Source organism: Accipiter gentilis, chromosome 11 (assembly GCF_929443795.1).
Source record: "Accipiter gentilis chromosome 11, bAccGen1.1, whole genome shotgun sequence".
Classification (NCBI taxonomy): domain Eukaryota; kingdom Metazoa; phylum Chordata; class Aves; order Accipitriformes; family Accipitridae; genus Astur; species Astur gentilis.
This window is the reverse complement of record NC_064890.1, coordinates 687234-710383: the sequence shown is the minus strand read 5'-3', so window position 1 is coordinate 710383 and position 23150 is coordinate 687234. Positions and strand designations below refer to the sequence as shown.

The following is a 23150-nucleotide window of genomic DNA, read 5'->3' as shown; positions in this document are numbered from 1 at the left end:
GGCTCATGGGTCAAGATAAGGACAGGGAGAGATCACTCAGCAATTACTGTCATGGGCAAGACAGACTTGACTTGGGGAAATTAGTTTAATTTTATACCAATCAAATCAGAGAAGGGTAATGAGAAATAAAACCAAAACTTAGAACACCTTCCCCTCACCCCTCCCTCCTTCCTGGCTCAACTTCACTCCCAAATTCTCTCTACCTCCTCCCCTCCAGCGGCGCAGGGAGATGGGGAATGAGGGTTGGGGTCAGTCTATCACATGTTGTCTCTGCCGCTCCTTCCTCCTCAGGGGCAGGGCTCCTCACTCGTCCCCTGCTCCAGCGTGGGGTCCCTCCCATGGCAGACAGTTCTCCATGAACTTCTTGGGCATGGGTCCCTTCCCTGGGCTGCAGTCCTTCAGGCACAGCCTGCTCCAGTGTGGGTCTCCCATGGGGTCACAAGTCCTGCCAGCAAACCTGCTCCAGCGTGGGCTCCTCTCTCCACAGATCCGCAGGTCCTGCCAGGAGCCTGCTCCAGTGCAAGCTTCCCACAGGGTCACAGCCTCCTTTGGGCATCCCCCTGCTCCGGCGTGGGGTCTTCCCTGGGGTGCAGGTGGAGATCTGCTCCACCGTGGACCTCCCTGGGCTGCAGGGGGACAGCCTGCCTCATCATGGTCTTCCCCACAGGCTGCAGGGGAATCTCTGCTCCAGTGCCTGGAGCATCTCCTCCCCTCCTTCTGCACTGACCTGGGGGTCTGCAGCGCTGTTTCTCTTACATGTTCTCACTCCTCTCTCTGGCTGCAGTTGCTGTCCTACAGCAACTTTTTCCCCTTCTTAAGTCTCTTCTCCCAGAGGTGCTACCACTGTCGCTGATGGGCTCGGCCTTGGCCAGCGGCGGGTCTGACTTGGAGCTGGCTGGCACTGCTTCTAGCAGCTTCTCTCAGAAGTCACCCCTGTACCTCTACTGCTACCAAAACCTTACCCTGGAAGTCCAATACAATAATACAGACCTAAATAATGAAAATATTCACAAATTTATATCCATATTTGTATCTAATGTCCATAAGTCCTGTGTATATATGCACGCATGCTCAATGTATGTATAAAATGGAAGTGTACGTACAAAGGCTGTTGTTTACACCACTAGTTAGAGGCCCCTCAAGGAAAAAAATCAAGGATCTAAAACCTGTCAGGCTCAGAGGAATACACAAGGCTAGATGCTACAGACTGTGCTCTTGAATCCTGGTCAGACAAGGCAGGATTTTCAAAATCCCATGCCCCGATAGGTCTAATCTAGTCCTAAACTGTGCCACCTTCACAGCCTGGCGCTGTCCCACTGACTCCAGCGAGCCAGGTGAGCACTAATTGTATAACAGTGTAATTGTCTGCATGTATTTTGTTCTGGAGCTGGGCACAGAGAGGCAGTCACCTGGGTACCCTCTACAGCAGCTACTAGATTCAAATTCCACTTCATTCAAAGGTATCTCAATAAAGCCTGTTGCTGAGCTCTGCATGACTGCCTAAATCTTTGCAGTTTGAAACCTTCCCTCAGGAAACATCACATCTTTGTGGTACTGCATTTCATCTGGCTACATGACATTGTAACAGTCACATCCACTTCCCCTGCCTTTCCAAGATTACCTACCAGTAAGCAGCGCATCTTCAAGATGCACTGTCCACAAGCACTTTCAAACTCTGGTCAAGTAGTCATCCCAGGACTCAAGCATAGACACTCTTTGCCTTAGCAGTATCCGTAGGATTTGTTGACTCAGGCTGTCTGAATGTGGTATGAAAGGGTAAAACCCACCTACTCCTATAGTTCTGCCAAACCTTTCAGTTCTGAGTGAAAGAGCCCAGAAGACGTTATGACTGTGTGCTGGATGCCGAATTCCTAGGAATGTGCAGTCCTGAGCAGTTACCTTCCTTTCTCCTTCAATTCACTTACCTTTATGTGTCCTCACTTAACGGTTCATGCCATGCAGCAACACCAAAGTGAAGAGGTGACAATAGGAGACCGAGTTCCTAGCCAGGGAGGTGACAGCACTGCTCTCCCCAACCTTGTGTCTCACGTGAAGGTTGCAGCACTGGCAATGACGTTAAGCGTGGTACGCACTGAACTCAAGAATGGACTCACTTCCCAAAGGCAGCCTGGAGAACATCTGAGCCCTTCTGAAATATGCCTGGAGAGATGCTGGCAGCTCTGCCTCAGCTACCAAAGTCTTGCCCTGCGCAGCTCTCCAGTAAGACAGTTTCTGCACCTGGATACTGCCTTCTCAGACACCTCTGCTGCAGTACACGAGAGATGCAGGGGTCTTCCTAAAAGATTTTGTCAAATGGATAAAGAACAACAAAATGCATTTAAAATGGAGAGAGAGCTCTGCCTTGGAAGAACAAAACTCAGGAAAGAAAACAGACAAGATGCAATTCAGAGGTTACCTTGGCTAAAAACCTTCAGTGGTTCTGCTAGGTGACCTTGTGCTGGAAAAGAGTGAGGAACCATATTTAGGGCTTCTCCTCTTTACCCTAGCCCATGTCATTGTCACGGGGAAGGCTGCCACCAGACGTGGGACAAAGACACCATGTGCCAGACAGAACTGCTGTCCTGGAAGGTTTGCTGCCTGCCCCAGGGCCTGGATTGGCAGTGTTGTGGAAAGATTTTGGGACTCCTCTACCCTTCTGATTACTACCCCTTGTTGCTCATCCAGAACAGTGATTCACCATGAAAAACCCTGAGCAGCTCAAAGGTGACTGCAGGGCTTTGGGGTTACGGGCAATGGAGACAAAGCGAGAGCATGTTCCAGCTATGTTCTCAACAGTCTGTCCCCAGAAACTCTTCTGGCTGAAAGAAAGACCCACTGTGGAGTACACACATCTGCCAGATTGATGCCTGGCCATGCAGCTGATGCTGCCAGCTACAACTCAGCTTCCTTGATCCTGGTGCCTCACTGGAGGATGATGGAAGAGAAAGACCCTGTGTAACTACGAGAGGGAGGAACACTTTGCGACCATGCTTGCTGATGTGGAGAGAAGTGTTTTAAACTAAGTTGATCGCAGAATGGGGACCTAAGCCCGGAGATAAGAGAGGAAGGTATGGAGGAGGTATGCCAGTACAGGTCCACAGGGGGACATTCATTTTCTTGTCCTGAGGATGGTGTATTTGGAGACTTTCCACAGGTTCACAGAGCATGGACAGCAAACGCAAAGAACTGCATGTCCTGCTGCGGTTGCAGGGCTATGTTGTGGTCAGACTCAAAGACTGGGACAGCATGCATTGATCAGGACATGGCCACAGCTGCCTACAGGCTGTTCAGGAAGGACAGGCAGGGAAGGGAGGTGTCTTCACGTGACGGAGCTCCTGACCGCACAGAGCTGCAGTGTGGGCACACAGACATGCCTTCTGAGAGTCTCTGGATCTAGGCTAGGAACAGGGGAGACACTGGGTCTGTTACCACTGCCCCAGAGGAGGTGGTGGGTGAGGCTGCCCATAAACAACTAGTGGAAGTCTTGCAAGCCCTCATCCTCTCCAGGATTTCGACTGTCCAGATATCTGCTGTAAGGCCAAGGAATCCAGGAGGCTCCAGACCGCTGGTGACAATTTCCTAACACAAACACTGGCTGCTAGAGGTGACGTTCTGCTTGACTTGCTACTCACCAACAGGGAAAAACTGGTGCTGAATGTGGTCACAGGGCAGCCTGGGCTGCAGCAACTGCAAGATGGATGCATTGTGCATCTGGAGGAAGGCTTGAAAGGTGAGTAGTAGAGCTAGGATCCTGAGGTTCAGGACAGACTTCAGCTTCCTGAGAAGCAGCCCAAAGGGAAGGGGGTGCTGGTTTTCAAAGAAAATTTTTTGAGATCTCAGGAACAACCCACCCACCCTGTCATTTCGGAAGACTGGGTATTTTTGCAGAAGGCTTGCTTGATAAGGTATCAAGCTGCTTAATGAACGAAAATACAAAGAGCACATACAAGAAGGAGAAACAGTGACAGGCACCAAAACAATAAAAACAACGTTCAAGCACTAGGACAATATCAGGAAGGCCAAAGTCCAGCTGGAGCAAAGACTATCAAAAGAAATTAAGCAGAACAAGGATTTCTTGTAGTGGTATGCTGGCACCCAAAGGAAGTTCAGAGAAAATGCGAGTCTGCTGATGAAAAATCAGCCATGGACAGTACAGACATATACTGTTTCAAGACCAAAGTGCTTAACTTTGTTTTATGTCTCAGTGTTTGTGGAAAGCATGCTCCCAGACCTTGGAGTGTAGCAGACAATGCAAGATGGGCAGCCAGTAGGGGGGAAGCAACAGGTTAGGGACTTCTTAGAAGAGCTGCTGCATCCAGGTCTACAGGCCTGGTGGGATTCAGCAGAGGGGGCTGAAGGAGCTGCTGAAGTGATCGCGAGGCTGCTGTCTATTCCCTAGGAGATAGCATGGTGATTTGGAAGGTCCCTGACAACTGGTCCTGAATGTGACACTCACCTTTGAGAAGGGAAGGAGAGTCAGCCATTTCTCAGCCTCATTAAAGCCATGGAGCACGTCTTCTTCACGCACAAACATTTGAAGGACAAGAAGGCAAGCAGGAACACTCAATATGGATTTCCCAACAGCAAACTGTGCTTGACCAATATGGCTGTTTTCTGTGACAGAACAACTAGTTCTGTGGGCAAGGGGGGGAGAGGCAGACATGACATACCATGACTTCAGCAAGGCTTCTGACACCAAACCCCACAGCATTCTCCTTTGAAAACTGAGGAGCTATGGACCAGATGCATGGACAGCTAGGTGGGCTGAGAATTTACTGGACCGCTGTGTGAAAAGGTAGTGATTAGGCAGCTGGCAATGGGCAGAGTGCTCTAGAGGCCAGTCCTGGGGCCCATCTTGTTCAACACCCTCATCAACAATGCAGATGACACAGAGGACACACTGAGTAAAAGTGCTGATGATATTAAACTAGTAGGAGCATCTGACGTGGTGAAATGCAGAGCTTCAAACCAGAGGGGCCTTGAGAAATTTGAGGACCAGGCTCACAGAAACCTCAAAAAGTTCAACAATGGGAAGAAGGCGTGCATCTGGGGCGGACCAACCCAGCACATTGGTCTGGGCTCAGGAGAGACTGCCCGAGTAGCAGTTCTGTTGAAGAAACTGAAAAGGGATTTATGATGACTGCCAGCCTGAGTATGAGCCCATAGCGCATTCACACAGAGAATAAGGCAAACTGCATACTGGGCTACAAAACAAGCAGGCTGGCCAGCAGATTAAGGGAATTTATTGCCCTTTTTACTCAGCACTGGTGAGGTTGCACCTGGAATAGTGTTCTGTTTTTGGACATCAAGTTCAGGAGTGGGGAGAAACTGAAGAGAGACCAGACCCAGATCTCATTATAAAAAAAAGTAAGCAGCCTACAACTGCTTGCAGGGCACTTTACAAAGGTATCTGAGACAAACTCTTCCTGTAGCAGATGATGTAACAAATGTGGCCAACAGCCACAAATTGTTGTTTGGGAAGTTCAGGTTGGACTCGGACTTTAGCAAAAAAAAAATCTTCTGAGGAGGGCAGTACAGCCCCAGAACAGGCCACCACAAAGACTGCAGCACCAGCATCCTGGAGATGTTTTCTAAGGCTTGGCTGAACAGAGCCAGCACTGACCTAACACAGTCCTTCTCAGAGCAGGATCTCGGAGAACCTTTCCAGCTAGCACTTCTATGACTCTACAGAAGAGAGAACATACAGCTGTGGGTTCAAAAGCTGGCTCAGGAGGAAGATCAGCCCAAACTTATGAATTCATTGTAAAACAGAGTAATTAATTGATGCAAAAGCCCTCAAAGATCCCCAGAGAGCCCTGACGAGGAGTGATGGGACAACAGCCTCTCCACTTTCCCCACTAAAATATATTTGGAAACTGTACTGATATATATGCTCAGGGAACTAATAGAAAATCCCTCCAATTTAAGATGTAAAAAAGACTCATGTATAACTGGGACACAGGTTTCCTAGATATAAGGAAGAAATTTTTTATGATGAGGATGGTGAAACACTGGAACAGGTTGCCTGCAGAGGTGGTATATGACTCATCCCTGGAAACATCCAAGGTCAGGTTGGACGGGGCTCTGAGCAACCTGATCTAGTTGAAGATGTCCCTGCTCACTGCAGGCAGGGTTGGACTAGATGACCTTTAAAGGTCCCTTCCAACCCAAACCATTCTATGACTCCATGATTTCTACAATGGATAAGGATTTAACCAGATCTCAGGCTGAAAATATGGTCCACCAAGCCACGAAAATGTATCTCCTAATTGTCTTTCTGTTATTACAAGAAGTATTTCTCACAGGAAATAAACAGTCTTCAGAGCCATCTGACATCCAGGCCACTGAGTGAAAAGCTGTACAGTTTCTAGAGATAGCTAAGAAAAAACATCTGGGAGACTAGAGATGCTGCAAGTGCATTCAGGTAGTTGCAGTGATAGGGGAAGTCAAAAAAACGCATGTCCCTGGCAGAGACTGGTCAAGTCCTTCCACCATTGAAGGTAGAGCTAGTGGAGGCATCTCTAGCAACAGTTACAGTACAGCTTTCAGGACTATACAGAGAATAAAGCCAGGCCTGCATGTGTAGCACAGGGTCTGGGTACAGTATAACACTCTTGCCTACTCCATGTGGCTCAACACACCTAGACATGATGGCCTCCGCAGTGATTAATTCAGGAAAGCCTTAGAGCGGTGATGAAACCTTGTGCTATTGAAGTTCTTGGCCCACCATGAACTGGAGATGACTTCTGTGAGACAGATGGACTGCAATGAGAAAGTGAGCACCCTGGACATGGGGAAAATGAACCAGGTCACTTCTTGAGGCAGTGGAAATACCACGCTCAGAATCACATCCAAAGACTGGGTCTCTAAATGAAAGCATTGTGTTCAGGAAGGGTTTCCTTCTTCTGTGCCTGCTGCCAGAGGACGGCAAACAGGACAAACTTGCAGCAATCTCAGCATTACTTCTGAGCCTCCAGAGCATATGAATGCCACAAAGTTCTCTGACTTCACATTGGGGAGGCATTGTTGGTTTGTTGTCAAGTCTTTGCCACCCCTGAACCTGAGAAGTACCAGCGGCAATTGCACATGCAGCTATATCCGTGGTGTTGACAGCACTCAGGATATCTAGCAGTTCCTCTGAGAGAAATCCCTGACAGCACAGAGAACAAAACCCAAATGCTCCAAGGAGCTGCTCCGTGTTTGGCATTTCTGACCCACAGTGCTATAGAATAATGTGCCTTTTGCCAAGAGATCACACTGTTGGCATTCACCTGATGGAATGTAGTGGGCACTTACCCTGGAAAAAGCTGCCCTGGGATTCCTGTCCCATCCGGGGAGAGCTGGTTGGTGAATCCACCAGCTTTGTCATACCCTAAGGCAGACTCCAGGTTAGGTAAGATGAATTCACTACTCCCCGAATTCCATCTCCACATTTATTTGGTCTCCACAGGTAGAACTGGCAGACTAGATAAGGCAGGCAGGTGCAGGCACCCAGGTAGCTGAAGTCTGAAGTGAGGTGAGATGAATCCCACCATAGATCTCTACCAAAGGCCATGTCCTGAGATCATCTGCGTCTGTGTTGCTGCAGCAGCCCTGTGGGCTGTAGGACCACAGCAGTATTTAGGAAATTAAAGCGCCCCATGGATAGCTGGCACCTGGATGTTGAAATGTGAACAAGAACACTGATAAGCCAGTGTTAGCCAAACCAGCCAGAGAAAAGCAGCCACTTGGCTTCATGTTAGAGCTGTCCTCCGACCACTCTACTTTGAGCATGTATGATGGAAGTGCAGCTAAAAGAGATGCTGAGTAAACACTGAGGTTCCTTATTGAGCTATTTCTATACATAGAAATACTGTAGGAGAGAGGGTGAGGGGTGGTGATCTCAGCACCGGAAGATCAAGGGCAGAGCTTGATGCCTCTGATCCGTCTGCCTCAAGCAAACAGACGCCCTGAGAACTTTCTGTCTCCTCACACTCCTGGTGTAGCCCATGTCAACCAACACAACAGGCTGGTCTGCCCATGGCTGATCTGAATCACACTCATCACAGATGGGGAAGGTTAGTCACTAGGAAGAAAGGGCAGCCTTCTTATTGGTGATGAACTGACAATCTTTCTTTAGAAGACCTGATGATACAAAATAACTTAGCTTGGTTCATGTATTTGTTTTAGCATAAGAATCTGCAAAATACGATTCTTTGGCTGCTGGATCAGTGGATAACAAAGATGCTCAGCAGTTACTGCTGGAGTTTCACCTGGACTGCTTTTCTTGAGACCTGGGCAGGTGCACATTTTGGAGGTCTCTGGGCTTTTGCTAGGTAGATGAACAAAGCAGTGAGCATGCCCATCAGAAAGCACAACGAGATGCGCAGTTTGAGCCTGACAGAGTGGCTGTGGAGGGGTCAAAAAAGGAAACAGAGAGACAGGGGTTATGAAGTAAATAAAGGGGTTATGAAGTAAATGAAACACTAAGACCAAGAGTGAGCAGCAGCTCATGGGAAAATGCTGAAGGATTGCAAGACAAATACAAGCAACTTGGCTGGATCCCCTGGCAGACCAGAGGGGCTGCCAATGTTCTGCCCATTTTCTGCCTTCAGCCAGCCTGAAGCACGGCAGTTAGGCAGGAAGCCTCTGTCCAGGCTCCTGACGCAAACAGGCACGCAGAGGAAAGAGGTGCGTGGTGCATCTCTCTGCCCTGCTTGTGTGATATGCAGAATTATCTGTGCACCCCCCATCTTGCAGGCATTATTCTCCTCAAGGCAGAATTTCCTCCCTGTGAGCATGGCACTAATCAGGTCAGGACAATCAGGTCCAGGCATCTGACAGTTCCCGTACAAGCTTACAATCTAGAGCGCATAAAATCTTTAGTAGTAATAGAATTGGGATCAGATTTCCACCCCAAATACATTGCAGCAGGCAGGGGCTGAGTCAACACAAAAAGCAGGAGATTTAGCACTTGTGACCACTCCACATAGTTTGCTGGGATTAAAAAATGAACCTGTTCACTCCAATATGAAGAGAAGGCTTAAGTGTCTAGACCTCCCGAGAGAGGATTTGAAGCACAACAAGGGAGAGCAGAAAAAGCAACAAGCCCAGAAGGTGAGGGAAGAAAAGACAGTATCTCTCTGTGGAAGGAGAGCAAGGGCCAGATAGTCCAGTCTATTATGGTACGTTAGACCTGAGAAGACTTGGAAGACTGGGGACTCAGCTGCTGTGAGGGCCTCAGCATAAGCTGTGAGGGCAAAATTTTAAACACGCTACTTCTGATGCCTGAATTTCTGTTGATAGGTGGCATTGCAGGATTGAGGTTATGTTTCTCCACAGCTCCAGGCTCCCTCTGCCACAGCTCAGAGCCAGAAGACAATCCGAGGTGGAGAAGTGTAAGGGACCTGGGCAGCCTTGCAGCAGACACTTCTGTTAAAACTAGGATCAGCACAAGATAAATTCCAACAGAGAGGGGCAAGCAGGCACCGTACATGAATATGTACAGGCTGCAAGACGGGATGGGTTGTTCCTGTTCGATTATGTGATCAAAGGCTAATAACCACAGTCAAAATGGAGCAGAGAACAATGACAGCTGGAGGAACCCCAATGACCTGATCGGTGTCGGTGGAGCACCCCAGCTCGGCTACCCCCAGGGCCATCATAGGGGGAGGGTCAGCCCCTGGTCTGTGTTTGCGACCCATGGGATGAGTCGATGGGAGTGGATCTCTCCATGTCACCCTGCAGACTGAGGGGAACTACTGCCTGCAGGGGTATGGGACTCATTACAGGATGCCAGGAAGAGCATTCTGGGGTTGTGCCAGTCCTACCAAGATGCTCAGTGAAAGGAAAGGAAAGGAAAGGAAAAGGGAGGAATGATGGTGTCTCAGGCAAGAACAAGTACGGGAGAACAAAAGGAGAAGGGTGTGGAAGAGGCCAGTTAAGCGTACCAGGTTGCTGCTCAGTACACTTGTCTGGCCATGCCCTGCACCTGGCCACCACAGTCTGACACATCTTGTCACTGCACTACTTCTACAGCCATTCTTCTGGGTGAGGCTGTGCTCCATATTGTGCACCTCTGTGTACGTGTGTGAAGGTATCACTGCCAGCAACTGGGGAAGGGGCCGTGGGTGGGAGGGTCCCAGAGGTGCTGGGGTGCCAGCAACTCCAGAGACTGGACTGCCTGCATATTGTATGTTGATGCGTGTGTAGGTGCATTTAATTTGTGAGGAATCGTCAGGCTGGATTGGCCAGTGAGTAGGATAGGAGGCTTGGAGCCAGGGATCAGAGAGGCCATAGACTGGGGGCAGATACTGGAGAGACTAGGGGTCTGGGAATTTGTTACTGGAGGGACCAGACTGACGAGTGGGTTTGAGAGTCAGCTACTGGTAAGGCCCAGTGTCTGGAGCAGCTGCCCGGGAGACTAGTTTGTGTTTGTGCATGCCTGTGCATTAGGCAGGTGGGGAGACCTGGGGACTGGAGACCAGTTACTGGATAGATGAAGTCTCTAAGGCCTGGGGAATCCAGCACAGGTTGTGCACGTGTGTCAAGAGATTCGAGTACCAGCAAGTGGGTCTCAGGGGTTCACACACTCAGGTGCCAGCAACTAGGCAGACTGGGGGACTGAGTGGCCAGCTACTGAGCAGACTGGAGGTCCAAGGCCAGCTACTAGAGGGATTCATATTGTATATACATACACATATACGTTTACATTCTCTTCTGACAGGCTTTCATTCTGATCAGTTGTGGAAGAACAGGGTCAGGCCATTTGTGCTGTTTGTGTTTGCACTATGCTGTGTGTCTTCTGATCCATGTGGCAAGCTGTGTGCTTATTGTGCACATGTGTGCACGTGTCCCCATCAGGAATGCATGCTCAGCCTGGCTACTGACCGAACCGGGGAACATGGAGCTGCAGCAGCCTTGCATCTATTGCATGACTGGATGTAAAGCTCCTGACAGTTACCAGGGAACTCTCACTTTCCTTCTTCAAGGTCATCTGCTCCTCCTGGAGGGGTCTGGTGAAACTTTCCACCTTCACAATATTAGGAAGAGGTTTCCTAGTTAAACATGAACAGAGACCAGTCTTGCTGAAGAAAGTATCAGGTGAGGACACCAATGGTCATCAAACGAGTATCCTGAACTCCTTACGGCCATTCCATGGACCTCACTGACAAAGCCACCCCAACTTGCCAACCAAGCAGGCTTCAGCCTGTCGTGTTGGTCCAGGCCAGTCATGGCCCTCCGTTTGTATGGAAGGTGGTGGTGAGAAATGAAAGGCTAAAAAGGCTGGGGAAACAGTGTGGCACAGCAGGCTTGAGCAGAGGGCTAGGACATTGCAGTTTAAACATGGTACAAGTAAGTCAGGTCCTGTACTACAGTTGTTGTAGGTTGGTATTAAACAATCAAAAAGCCACAATGCTAAACGCTGATTTTGCCTGAAGCTTTGCTCCCACTTCAGGGGCAGATTCCCCTCTGCATGCCTCCTTCTCTGGATGGTCTTTGCTGTCTCTTTTAAGTCACCATCAGTTGGGCTCCCAGGTATAACCTGTTAGGCAGCTCTGCTGGCTCCTCATGCCAACACCCCACAGAAACACATCTCACTCCTTCCCCCAAAGGGGAGCCTCATGGAGGAATGGGAACTGCCAGAGCATCCACCAGACTGCCTCCAGCATCCACATCCAGCTACCCCTCTCACAGCTTCGGAAGCTGATTTAAGTGCTGAATTAGCATGAGGAAGACTAGGGCAGGTCAGGGCTTGCTTGGAGCTCTAAATGGTGTCCCTGCCACCTGATCCTTGCACGAAAGAGCCGTTTTGTGGTACCAGAGGAGTTGTTCCCCAATGCTGAGTGAGGTCAGCTCTCATATGGAGATTGTCACTGTCATCAAATACTTCCCTGCCTGAGAACATCTCTCAGGGCTTGCTACCTGCACTTCTTTATTTGAATTTGCTAACTGCAATGTGAAAGCACTTTATGTGTATCTGGGTGTCTAGCACTGATCTCCAATATGAAGAAATCTTTAAAGCTAAAAGACTAACGATTAATTTCAGCAAGAGATGGTCTCAGGCTGCAAGTTACAAGGCTAGAAATAAAGTTTCAAACTTAAAATGCCTATGCACTGTCCACCTAAATTTAACACATCTCTAATCTATACCCTTGGACAGGTTGATGAAGATGGTCCCAGAGATCTGTACAAAGCTTCAAGCTATATCACAACATCTCCCTTTCTGAGTATTGCCTTTGGGATGAGGCTTTACATTGCGGCAAAGCTGCTGTGCTCATTCTAAACCCACCTCCAGCTTCCCTTCCCAGGGAAACCACACATGCTTATTGCTCCACTTGCCATAGATTTAATGATCATGCAGCCACAGGGGAAGTCAGCTCAGCTAGCTGATCCAAAGGAAATGGTAACTCGCTGAGGGCAGGTTATCAGCTAAATACATTTATTCTGCAGCTGAACATCCAAACTGGGAGGGAAGGGAGAGGGACTGCGAGTCTCAGCCAGGACAAAGCTGCTCTACTGCAGCACTAACCTGCTCCTTGCACCCCACATGGCTTTATAAGCATTTGAAATTCTTCCTTGCTTTGTACTATTTCTAATAGTACGTATCAGAAAAAGTATCAGCTCTACAATGATTGTCAGGTTTATGACAATTAGTAATTAGCTTTCTTTAGAGGCTGCAGAAGACACACCAACAATGCAGATGATGTTGGCAGGAGGCTATTTGGGTCACGCAGCCTTTGCCAGCACTCTCCAGCTCGCAGCTTTTGGGGGACTTTCTGGCTGCAAGAACCGTGCCCACGTGCAGGATGGACAGAGCAAACGGCCCCACTGGGAGCTTCTCTCCAGAAGGTTTGCTGCAAGTATGGAGGGGAAATCTGGGCCCCACTAACTGCAGAAAGGAGAGTGGAGGATGGGTGTGCTCTTCCCACTGGAAGTAAGGCCAAGTGCCAACCTGGACCTCTGCTGAGAGCTCCTCAAGCCCAGCTTCCCTCTCCCCTTCCCGCTGTGCTCCACCCGCTGCAGGATTCCCTGTGCTCCTGGCAGCACACAGCTCCACGTCCCTGCACGTTAGCTGTTGGTCCTCCCGCCTGCCCTGCAGCAGTGCCACACGCGTGGGCACGGCACCACCTGTGGGACTATCCATTTTGGACGAAGGGCGCAGAACATTCAGCACCTCAGCACAGACCCATTACAGCCGGTCCCTGCTTCACGCACAGGCTTTCCATCAACTACTCATTCAACAGCAAGTCCATCACTGCGTCTGAGGTAATTGCTCTGGAAAAAGTATTGCTAGAGAGATCCCACAGAGCACTGATGGGAGCTCCAGGGTGCCTCAACCAACTGTCTGGTACAGTGGTGATGACCACCCCTGGAAAAGAGAGCATTTTTCAGTGTAAGCTTCAGGCTGCAGAGTGAATTGCAGCAACTGAGCTGAGCAAAGCCTCACCACCCGCCTCCCCAGTCCCGGGAGCACTTCCACACCCAGTACAACTTCACACATCCACCTGCTAGAAGCATGCAGCTCTGCTTGCCTTAAACCACGCACAACCACAACCTACAGCACACCGCCATCATGTCGGACCAACGCAGATGTCATATACTGCATTACTGGGTTTAAAGCCTTATGGTTTTTGCATGGGAAGATGTGAGAAAGCAAAATCCCACAGGATGCCAGCCCTTCCTCTGACTGTATGGACTGCCTGTCCAGTGTGTGCTGCTCAGCACTTGCTGTGAGGAGATTCGCAGCGGAGCCCAACCACGCCACCCACCTCAAAACTTCACACAAAGTTCCTCTTCCCATCCCATCTAACTCATGGTTGCTTCACAGACTCGGTGTCAGTTCAGCCTCACTCCACCTCTTCTGCAACTGTTGCTCCCTTGGAAGGGACAGGATTCATCTCACATCCCTTCCTGCTCCAACAGTGTATACATGTCCATTTGAAACAAACTCTCTGGGATCCCTTTACAATTAAGGCACAGAAACAGGCATCTTGATTGAGTGATTCACAAATACTTTAATCGTTTCCCAAATGCCTTGTTGTAACAGCCTTTTCTCTGGCTTTAAGAAATGCAGGCTTGACCTATTCATACCATACCCATTTGGCATGGATTCTGAATATAACTTTCACCTGCAGGTACCACAGTAATGTCTCCTACACTTTCCTCCTATAATGAGGAGAGTCCCTATAAACATTAACAAATTAATGTTACCACTCTCTTTTAAATCACTCCTTAAAACTATCCTCTGCTGCGTTCACTACAAGATGAAGCAGCCGATATGCCAAGACTGCTCCCTGCAGTGTCATCTCACCGTCCAGAGACGGTGAGCACCAGCACGGGAGCACCCCTGCCATCTGTGTGCTGGGACACAGCCGTCACCACCTGTACTGCACAGATGCCATGCACCATGCAGCACTTACCACAATGATTTCCTGACCTGTCGCTGAGGTTCTGTGCATACACTAATACAAACAATAACAAAATAATAATAGTCAAGCTGCAGGAGCAAGCAAGTGCTGTCACTGCTGGAGACCTGGCAGCCAGCTTCAGATCCCTACCCTGGTTTTCTCCTAAGTCTCTTGCCTGTGCCCTGGGGAGACTACACCTCTATTTCACCTCGCTGTGCCTTGCTGCTGAGCCCTGGAGCCACTTGTTTAACGTGAAGTTGCCAGTGACTCTAATCCTTGCTTTTCCTTCTTTAAAAGTGACCACAAAAATCCAGTTGACTGTGGCCTCAGAGCAGAGTGAAGGCAATACACAGGCCCCAGCATTGCCTTCTGGAGAAAGGGAAGGGGCCAAGGGGGAGATACAAGAGCAGAGGCCTATATACTCAGTCAATCTAATTCTTCCCTATAGACCCCAATACTTGTACCACATTGGGCAAAGCTGTAATAAATATCAGTACAAAACAATCCTGATTAGCCTCCAGAGAGGGCATCTGATAAGTCTTTCCTCCAACCTCCATGTTCCCTGTAATTTCAGTTAGCAGAAGGGAACCTGTCAGCTCCCCTTCTAGCACAGAGAGCATGTATCTACTTGAATTATTGTACCTGAAATAAATTTTTTCATCAAGACATCCAGGCAGCAGGCATTTCAGTAACAATTATTACCCAGCTCTCAAAACACCTTATAAAGGAAATAAATTTTATGCAAGACATAAACCCTTGTCCTGCACAAGATGCTGCTGGCAGCCATCAGTCACTCTCCCTGCCGCTTCTGGGCTCACCTCAATCAGAAAGTCTCCTGTGCGAAGCCCTGCTCTCCAAGCAACACCTTCCACATCCACTGATTCCAGGTACTGGAGCGCTGGGAAGGCTGGGGTTGGGGTGAACTCCTCAATTGGGGTTTCAGCTACAAAACACAAAGAGAGAGAGAGATTGAGACACTGCGGCAAAAAAGCAAGCGGAAGGTGGACAAGAATGTCCAGGAGCCTATAAAAATCTCTGTATATTGGTTCAAAAGAACATGTATGCAAGGCTCAGCTTGACATCAATGCAGGAACCAGAGCTAATGCTACATGTCTACAGTATTAATCAGCTTAGACCCTGAGAAAGCCTCAGAGCCTCCCAGACACATGTGACTCCCAGAGTCACATATGTCCCCCAAAGGTCCCTGAAGCTTTATCCATCTCCCAGTACTACAGACGAAATGAGAACCGCAGCTATGAACAATGGCAGGAGGGGAAGAACTCACTCCTTCTCTGTCTACATCTGAGTTAGCGGCTCCAGGCCTCTTTCATCGTCAGCAGAGAAAACACAATGTGCACCATCCACCTGTGCTACTGCAGACATGACACCTGCTTTCAGTGTCCCAGAGCAGTGCGCCTCTCATACTGGTCCTACAGGAGACCATTAGCTCAGGAGCAGAGGTCTACTTGTTGATGGACGTCTGCATTAATCAAATGAAACCCACTCTTCATCAGTGAGGTTTTAATTGCATTCCTGGTTGGAAAACCTGCTCCTGCTCCCAAAAGAACACCATTTCCAGGGAAGGGATTTTCTCAGATGGACCCAGGCAGCACACTTACATTATCCAGCTGCAGCCCATCCATCGTGCTTCAGTGCCCATCCATGAAGAAGGAATTTTGCATGGGAGATGCCCAGCTTACAGCAGAGAGGCACTTGTGTGATGTGTGCTACCTTGTGTGATGTGACAAAGGAACAAGCTTCCTTTGTCTGTTTATCAAGAGGAGACTGTTGTAGATGTTCAGAAACCTCAGATCCATTAAAGAAATGAAGCAGAAAGGCCACAGCTACTCTACACATCTGGCCAGTCTCTGGTAACCTGAAACTACCAGTGGTACCAAGATGGGTTGCTGTCCCCAGCACAGAGTATATCAACTGTGGCTGTTTTAGGGGCTGGTCATGATTCTCCAAGAAGATTTTTATTTTCCCCCTTGTGTACTGAGAACAGACCTGCTGCCTGCGTACCTGCTTTTGTGCAGAGAGGATTCATGTCTTGCTACACAAGACCATAGCATTGGATCAGTGAGGACTTCTTCACCAGGCCTTATATGAGTGGAAACACCTAAAGCGGATCCAGAAGAAGCTCGAGACATCCCTTTTCTAATAGCATGCAATCCTATTACTGGCTTTCAAGTGTTACCAGACAAATGGCTGTTCCTAATAGCCTGTGCCACAGACGAGGAAAGAGAGAAGTTACCCTTCCAAGAAAAGTGCTGCTTCTCGGCACTATGACACCTGCCCACTTGCTTGTGCAGCCTTCCAGGGAGCAGTATCTATAGAGTCATTTCAGCCCTACCTCCACTTAGTGGTAGTCCCAGGACTAGAGAGGAGACTGTGCCACCTATGGTGATCAGCACTGCACTGATTTTGGAGCTGTTCTCAGCTGGTAGCAGCCTCAAAGATGAAGCTGAAGATGAGCTACCAGATACAAGAGTCCTCAGCCAGTCGGTGGGAGTGAAGGTGCAATACTGAAACCACCTGTGCCAACTACTCCGTTTTCCCTGCCTGCAGAAACAAGAGACAATATTCCACATCACCTGTTACGGACAAAGAAAATTATTGACACATTAGGAATAAGTGGCTGAAAATCCCAGACATGTTCTGACAGATCTGCACTCTCCTGAAAGTGTAATACACACTGGAGGGTCAGCGAGTGTGCTTTACTCCTCCTTTACCCGGGACAGCCACTTTGCTCAAGGCTAGCTGTCAAATAACAGATTGCAGTTGTACGGCAGAAATCCCCTCCTGCAACAGCAGTATAGCAGTCACTCTGCTGAGTAGATCCTGAACATACTTAAATCACCAGGAGGAGAGGAGGCTAACAAGCCATTGTTTTGCCTAATGAAGCAGCATATGTCATGCACCAAAAGATATTAGTGCTTGAAACATCTAAATTTTGGCTGCTGACCAGTGGCTGGCCAACAGCATGGCACTGCTACTTGCACAGGGTCAGTTCAAAGTGTGATGCACAGCTTCTGGCACCAATGGTGTTGACACAGGTTATTTCAGTCCACTGTGCTACAGCAGCAGTAAGTTTAGGTCTAGTGGTCTTGACTGGAGCACACAGAGATTCCTGGCAGATGGCGTATTTGATGTTGCAATGCATTACTTAGCATTACTTTCTCTGAAGGGTAATTAAGACAGGAGTGTGAAGAATTGTTTGCAAACCAGCACCAAGACCGGCACAAGAGACTCTCAAGAGCTTGGTTGTGATGGCTTATGATGTCCTCCCCTCACGCACAGGAATTCTCACATGCGTAGGACAGAAGCTAAAGCTGGTTGGTAAGAAATGCAACAGCGAGGCCACAGTTGCTTGAAACAGCAGGCTCAAATGTATATAGAGCCTAGGAATTCAAAATGGAGACATGCTCCCCAAACCCTGGCCATGCTGGCAATTTTGGGGCCAGGTGAACTGAAGGCTCTCACTCAGGGTTTTTCAGCAGACTGATGGAGGTGTCTTTTTCTCACATGAATCTTTAGTCCATGCAGGATTCACTGTCTCATCTTCATTCAGAAAAGTCAGTGGTAGAAGGACACTCTTTGCTAGTATAGGGACACCTCTGAGCAGAAAGCACTGAAGGATCTAGACTAACTTGCTAAGAAATCAAACGCCAAATGTCTTCTTCAGTGACTGATGATGCTTGAACAAACCATTTGCCTTAGAGACGTGTAACAAGCAAGTCAGAAAAAACCACGATTGTCTAGTCCAATATCATGCATGACAAGGGCCAGAGCCTTCAACAAAGGTCCCTGTATGTCCACCTCTCACCTCAGCTGATGTATGCAGACAGTAAGGTTTATTTTTGTTAGCAATATAGATAATGATGTATTGTATCAACAGGCCTAGGTAAGTTATCCATCACTCTAAGTCTATTACCAAAACAATGTATTTTTTAAGAGCTGTGTCAAAACCCTAATGAAGCAGTAGATTTAATAACAGAGTCAGTAGATGATCTTGTGCATACATCTCCTTTGATGTCAGATCACTCCAATAAATGTGACCTACATTCTCCTTCGTTTGTGTGAAATGTATAGACCCTGATTTTATACAGATATAAATACTTCCATCATTTACTATAGTACTACTTTATTATTTTATTTACAATTTTTATGCAAGATTTTTTCTGTTAAATCAGATAGCTATTGGCTAGCACCAGACCAAGACAAAGTTTGCCTGACAAAATGTTAATATGCTGAATGATCTTAGATGTTTTTTATCAAGAGCTTTCCATGACTTCTTCCTTTGATGGAAGCTAGCTTAAGTGGCAAACAGGTGACAAGTCATCCTATGTATTTTTAGAAATGCCAGTGTAACATCTGATTTCTCCAAATCCTTCAGGACTTCCCCAATGTTAAATTCAGCTCTTTGGATCAGTGTTGACCAGCAAGTTCTTTCAACAGCCTGATGTTCAAAGAACCACAAACATGACCTTGCTGCAGACTGTAGCTGCAAAACTAGGCGCCCATTAACTTATGCTAGACCTCGGCCCAGAAGGATATGAGGTTTAAGGTGAGAAAGACCTTGTGTATTGCCTGAATCTCTGAAAATGAGAAAAGGGTAGACTCAGGCTCTCTGAATGTCAAGTAAATTATTTATATAATCATAATGAGACATACGGTCTCCGTAGAACATCAGCACTGTACTTCACAAAAGAGGAGCATCAGCATGACATACCAGTACTGCCTCTCATCATACATGCATCATAATTAAGTCATGAAAAGGTTAAGTGGAATTCCTGATCCCTGGGGAGGATAGAGTTGGACAGATGACAATTTAATTGGTTTCCTAGCCAGGAGAAGGAGCCTGATGTGAGCAAACTGTGTTATCACAGCAGCTCCACAGCTCCAGATACACCCATCCCATCAGGCTTACCCTCGCTGCAATCCCACAGCTGCAGAATTCAGAAGCACTGCCCCACACTTCCCCACCATGGGGCTGACAACAGCCTGCGGACAGCAGAGAAATCCTAAATCATAGCTCTGAGAAGAGTCATCTGAAGGGTAGTTCAAGGATGCGGTTTTTTTGGTATTGGTAATCAAAGATATAAACTGATAGGGAATACAGATAAAATTAACCTAGGAAACCCAGCCTTATAGACAATTTTGTCACCTGCATTATTGATGTGTTACATGAGGACTCCAGGCACACCATTTTCTGTGGGCTGGAAGCTATGTATCTACAGCAACTGCATGCTGCGATACACGATTTGTAAAGTGTCACTAGTGCCTTAAAGATTCAGCAAACAAGAAAATGCATCCTGAAGTCAGAACCGTATCCTTATGAAATAAATACTAGAAGCATAATTTAATACAGGAGGGGGAAAAACATAGGCAGAGGAAGCAACCAGCTCTCCCTTGCTACTGCCTGAAGTCCCAGGGAATGAGAAAGAAACTCTAGTAATGGACAAGTGAATGTAAACTGAACTACCCCCTTTCCATGCAGAGAATGAGGTCTGCAGGGCTAACTGCTCCAGGAATCTCCAATGGCCACATCAGGCAGTGGATGGAGGAGCTCTGACTTCCAGCTGTAGGTGCAATCCAGCACTGGATTTCCTATCTGCCTCAATTAACTCGCAGACTCAGGCAATACAGGGGAGACCTACTGTTCCCTGGAGTCTGCAGCTGTGCTTCCTTGTTTCAGAACTTTCCCTTACAGCTGCTTTTAGTTATCACTCAGTCAAATATATCAGTGCTGTGCTCACACCTGGTCAGTAGTAAGACTGCTCTATACTTTACTGCAAAGGACCTGCAAAGGGAGAAACTTCTTCTGCAGTACATAACAATTAAAATTTCATGGATAAGTGCCAGAAAAGCTATAAAACCACGTTACCACCTGAAAGCCCAACCCTGCCTTACTGGTTAAGCTGATGGGTACCGAGCACATCATTTTCTCAGAACAGAACTAAATGAAATGTATGTTGACAGCAACCCCATGGAGCACCTGCAAACCATGCCACATGCAGGAGACCTTGGTGGCGGGGATATCTCCTTCCAAACCACCAGAGTCTTCTGAAAGGAACAGAAGCAGCTCTGGAGAATAAAGCTCTGGCAAAGGCAAAGGGTGAACAGAAACGCCAGTGCTATGGTGGAAGCCCCGACTGCCACTCCTCTGTCCCCATGGCAGTCTGTCCTGCCCAAAAGCCTGATGTGGAAAACTCATGCTCCTCTGGGACATGGGAGACAGAGCCCTGCATGGGATGCACTGCTGCACACACTGCCCAAGCATGGCCGTACGCAGACATCCACGTGCTGCCTGCAGACAGCATGCCCTTTAAAACACCCTGGAGTCAAGTACTGGCCACAGTGAAGTGACGGCTCACAGCAAATCTCAGGAGCATTCCCCGCCTACTCTTCCCCAAAAGCTAGCTGTGGTGGACAGATGCTGATGCTGACAGGACTGGAGCAGGCACTGACCTGGCACCAAGATGCTCGATCCATCTGTAGGACTGTTCTGCTGACAGCCAGAGATGGGGCAGCAGGCTGGACACACAGGCAATGGTCAGAAGAACAGATTTGGTTTATCTCCCTGATCTGGGCTGTGGTGATCAAGCACAGAGCTGCCCAGCAGAAACCCCTGCCAAATAGCCCCAGTAACATCATTCACGTACCTTTGTAACCTTTTTCCTGGTTCATAACACTTCTTTTTGCTGCCCCAGCTTCTTTCCAAACAAACAATCTGCCTCTAGCTACTTTTTTCCCCACTCACCCCAGTTTTGCTACATCTGTATGCAAATCTGGTATTTCCAATACCATCACCTAGGTAATCTTGGCCTTACCTGGTATCACTGAGAGGTTACCTTCTGGGACCCCAAAGGTCTCCAGTATTCCCTGTCAGTTGTCTGTGAAGTTTGGCCACTTCTAGCACCATCCCCTGCACACTGACGAAATCCAGTCATTCCTCCAAAGCACTGTCCGTGATGCTGTCTGTCATGTCCCACCTCCCACATCATGTCCAGTCACTCTCTGCCTCCTGTTCAGTTAGCTTAATCTCAGCCTCGTCAGCAGCCCAGCCATTTGCTTACAGCCCCAACACCAACGAAACAAGAAATATTAACCAGAACAACCCGCAGTGTTCAGAGCTGGTTGTAGCCCTGGTGATGGAGGAGGAGGACACCAATACTCCTTATGCAGCCTGGGAATCCTGACCTATGTGTCTCATGGAGGCCTGAGTGAAGGCTGAGCGCAGCAGACCAGCCACCACAAAAACCAACTTGGGACCAGACCCTCCAAAATACCGTTTCTAGATTAGAGCCTGCGGGAAAGCCTTAGGACAGAAGTATGTAATTTGGTGACAGTTCATCTGTAAGTGCCTACCCAGGAAGGAAATAAAATTTAAGGAGGCTCTCTTATCCAACTGGCAAAGGCAAAACTAAATCAAAAGGTTTGGAATTAAATTACGGAAATTCTCACTGGTAATGAGGCAAAATTTCTTAACAAGGAGGTCTACTGTTCATTGCAAAAGCTCATGATTTCGAATCTCAGGAAGCATCATTTGTACCTCTCGAGGAGCTATCATGTTAACCCTGCAGCTTTGGTTGTGCAATTTGATTGTGGCGGTCATTTCCAGGTCTTAAAACCCCACTGTCCAGGCTGTCTCACACCAGGTGAGACACTCACACTGCAGCTGTGCCCAGCAGTCAGGAGAAGCCCTGGAAGAGCCAGATCACCAGGAAGCCCTGGGGTGGCTTTGACAACCCCCTCAACACCACAGGTCTGAGGGCAAAGGCCCTACAGAACCCCAATCCTGCCCTTTGGCACAGGGGCGCCGAGAGCCGCCCAGAAGCCAAGGGGAGGGTCCCCGAGAGGGGTCGGCTCTGCCTCTGCCACGCCACCGCTGCTGGGAAGATGGCATTGCTGCCAGCACACAGCGGCACCCCAAAGGGACACCCATGCCACAAAGCTGGTTCAGTGGCACCTGCCATGGCCAGAAGCGTGCCCAGACCTGAGTGTGCTCTCTTCCCCTGCCCATCTGTGCTGTCTCTTCCCCTGGCCTGCCCATCTTCATGAGGAATTGCTCCTCAGGACCCGATACAGTGAACTCTAGCCCTGACTTTGACTCCTGCAGCATCACAGTTGATTGCACTTCAAGATGCAGGCTTCTTGGGGCCCCTGGCAGCCAAGAGGACAAACTGCATCCTGGGGGACATCAAACACAGCGTGACCAGCTGGTCAAGAGAGGGGATTGTCCTGCTGTAGTCAGCGTTGGTGTGGCCTCTCCTTGAATACTGTGAGCAGTTCTGGGCCCCACCATTTGAGAAGGATGTGAAGGACCTCACATGCATCCAGAGGAGGGCAACCAAGCTGGTGACAGGGCTGGAAGGCATGTCCTCTGAGGAGCGGCTGAGGACTTTGGGCTTGTCTAGCTTGGAGAGAAGGAGGCTGAGGGGTGACCTCATTGCTTTCTACAGCTTCCTGAGGAGGGGACGTGGAGAGGGAGGTGCTGAGCTCTTCTCCCTGGGATCCAGGGACAGGATGCCTGGGAATGGTTCAAAGCTGCATCAGGGGAGGTTCAGACTGGACATGAGGAAGCGTTTCTTTACCGAGAGGGTGATCACACACTGGAACAGGCTTCCTTGAGAGGTGGTCAATGCCCCAAGCCTGTCAGTGTTGAAGAGGCATTTGGGTAATGCCCTTAACAACATGCTTTAACTTTTGGTCAGCCCTGAAGTGGTCAGGCAGTTGGACTAGATGATTGTTGTAGGT

At 48.5% G+C, this 23150-nt stretch overlaps 1 protein-coding gene across 15 annotated transcripts in view; it reads right to left on the bottom strand.

Moving 5' to 3' along the window:
* The window catches only part of SHANK3 (SH3 and multiple ankyrin repeat domains 3), a 383319-nt gene that overhangs the window by 57752 nt on the left and 302417 nt on the right, over positions 1-23150 (bottom strand). For all 15 annotated transcript variants that reach the window (XM_049813564.1, XM_049813569.1, XM_049813570.1 and 12 more), the window contains one exon: positions 15209-15333. In XM_049813564.1, the coding sequence (XP_049669521.1) occupies positions 15209-15333 (125 nt within the window). The remainder of the gene's footprint in view (positions 1-15208; positions 15334-23150) is intronic.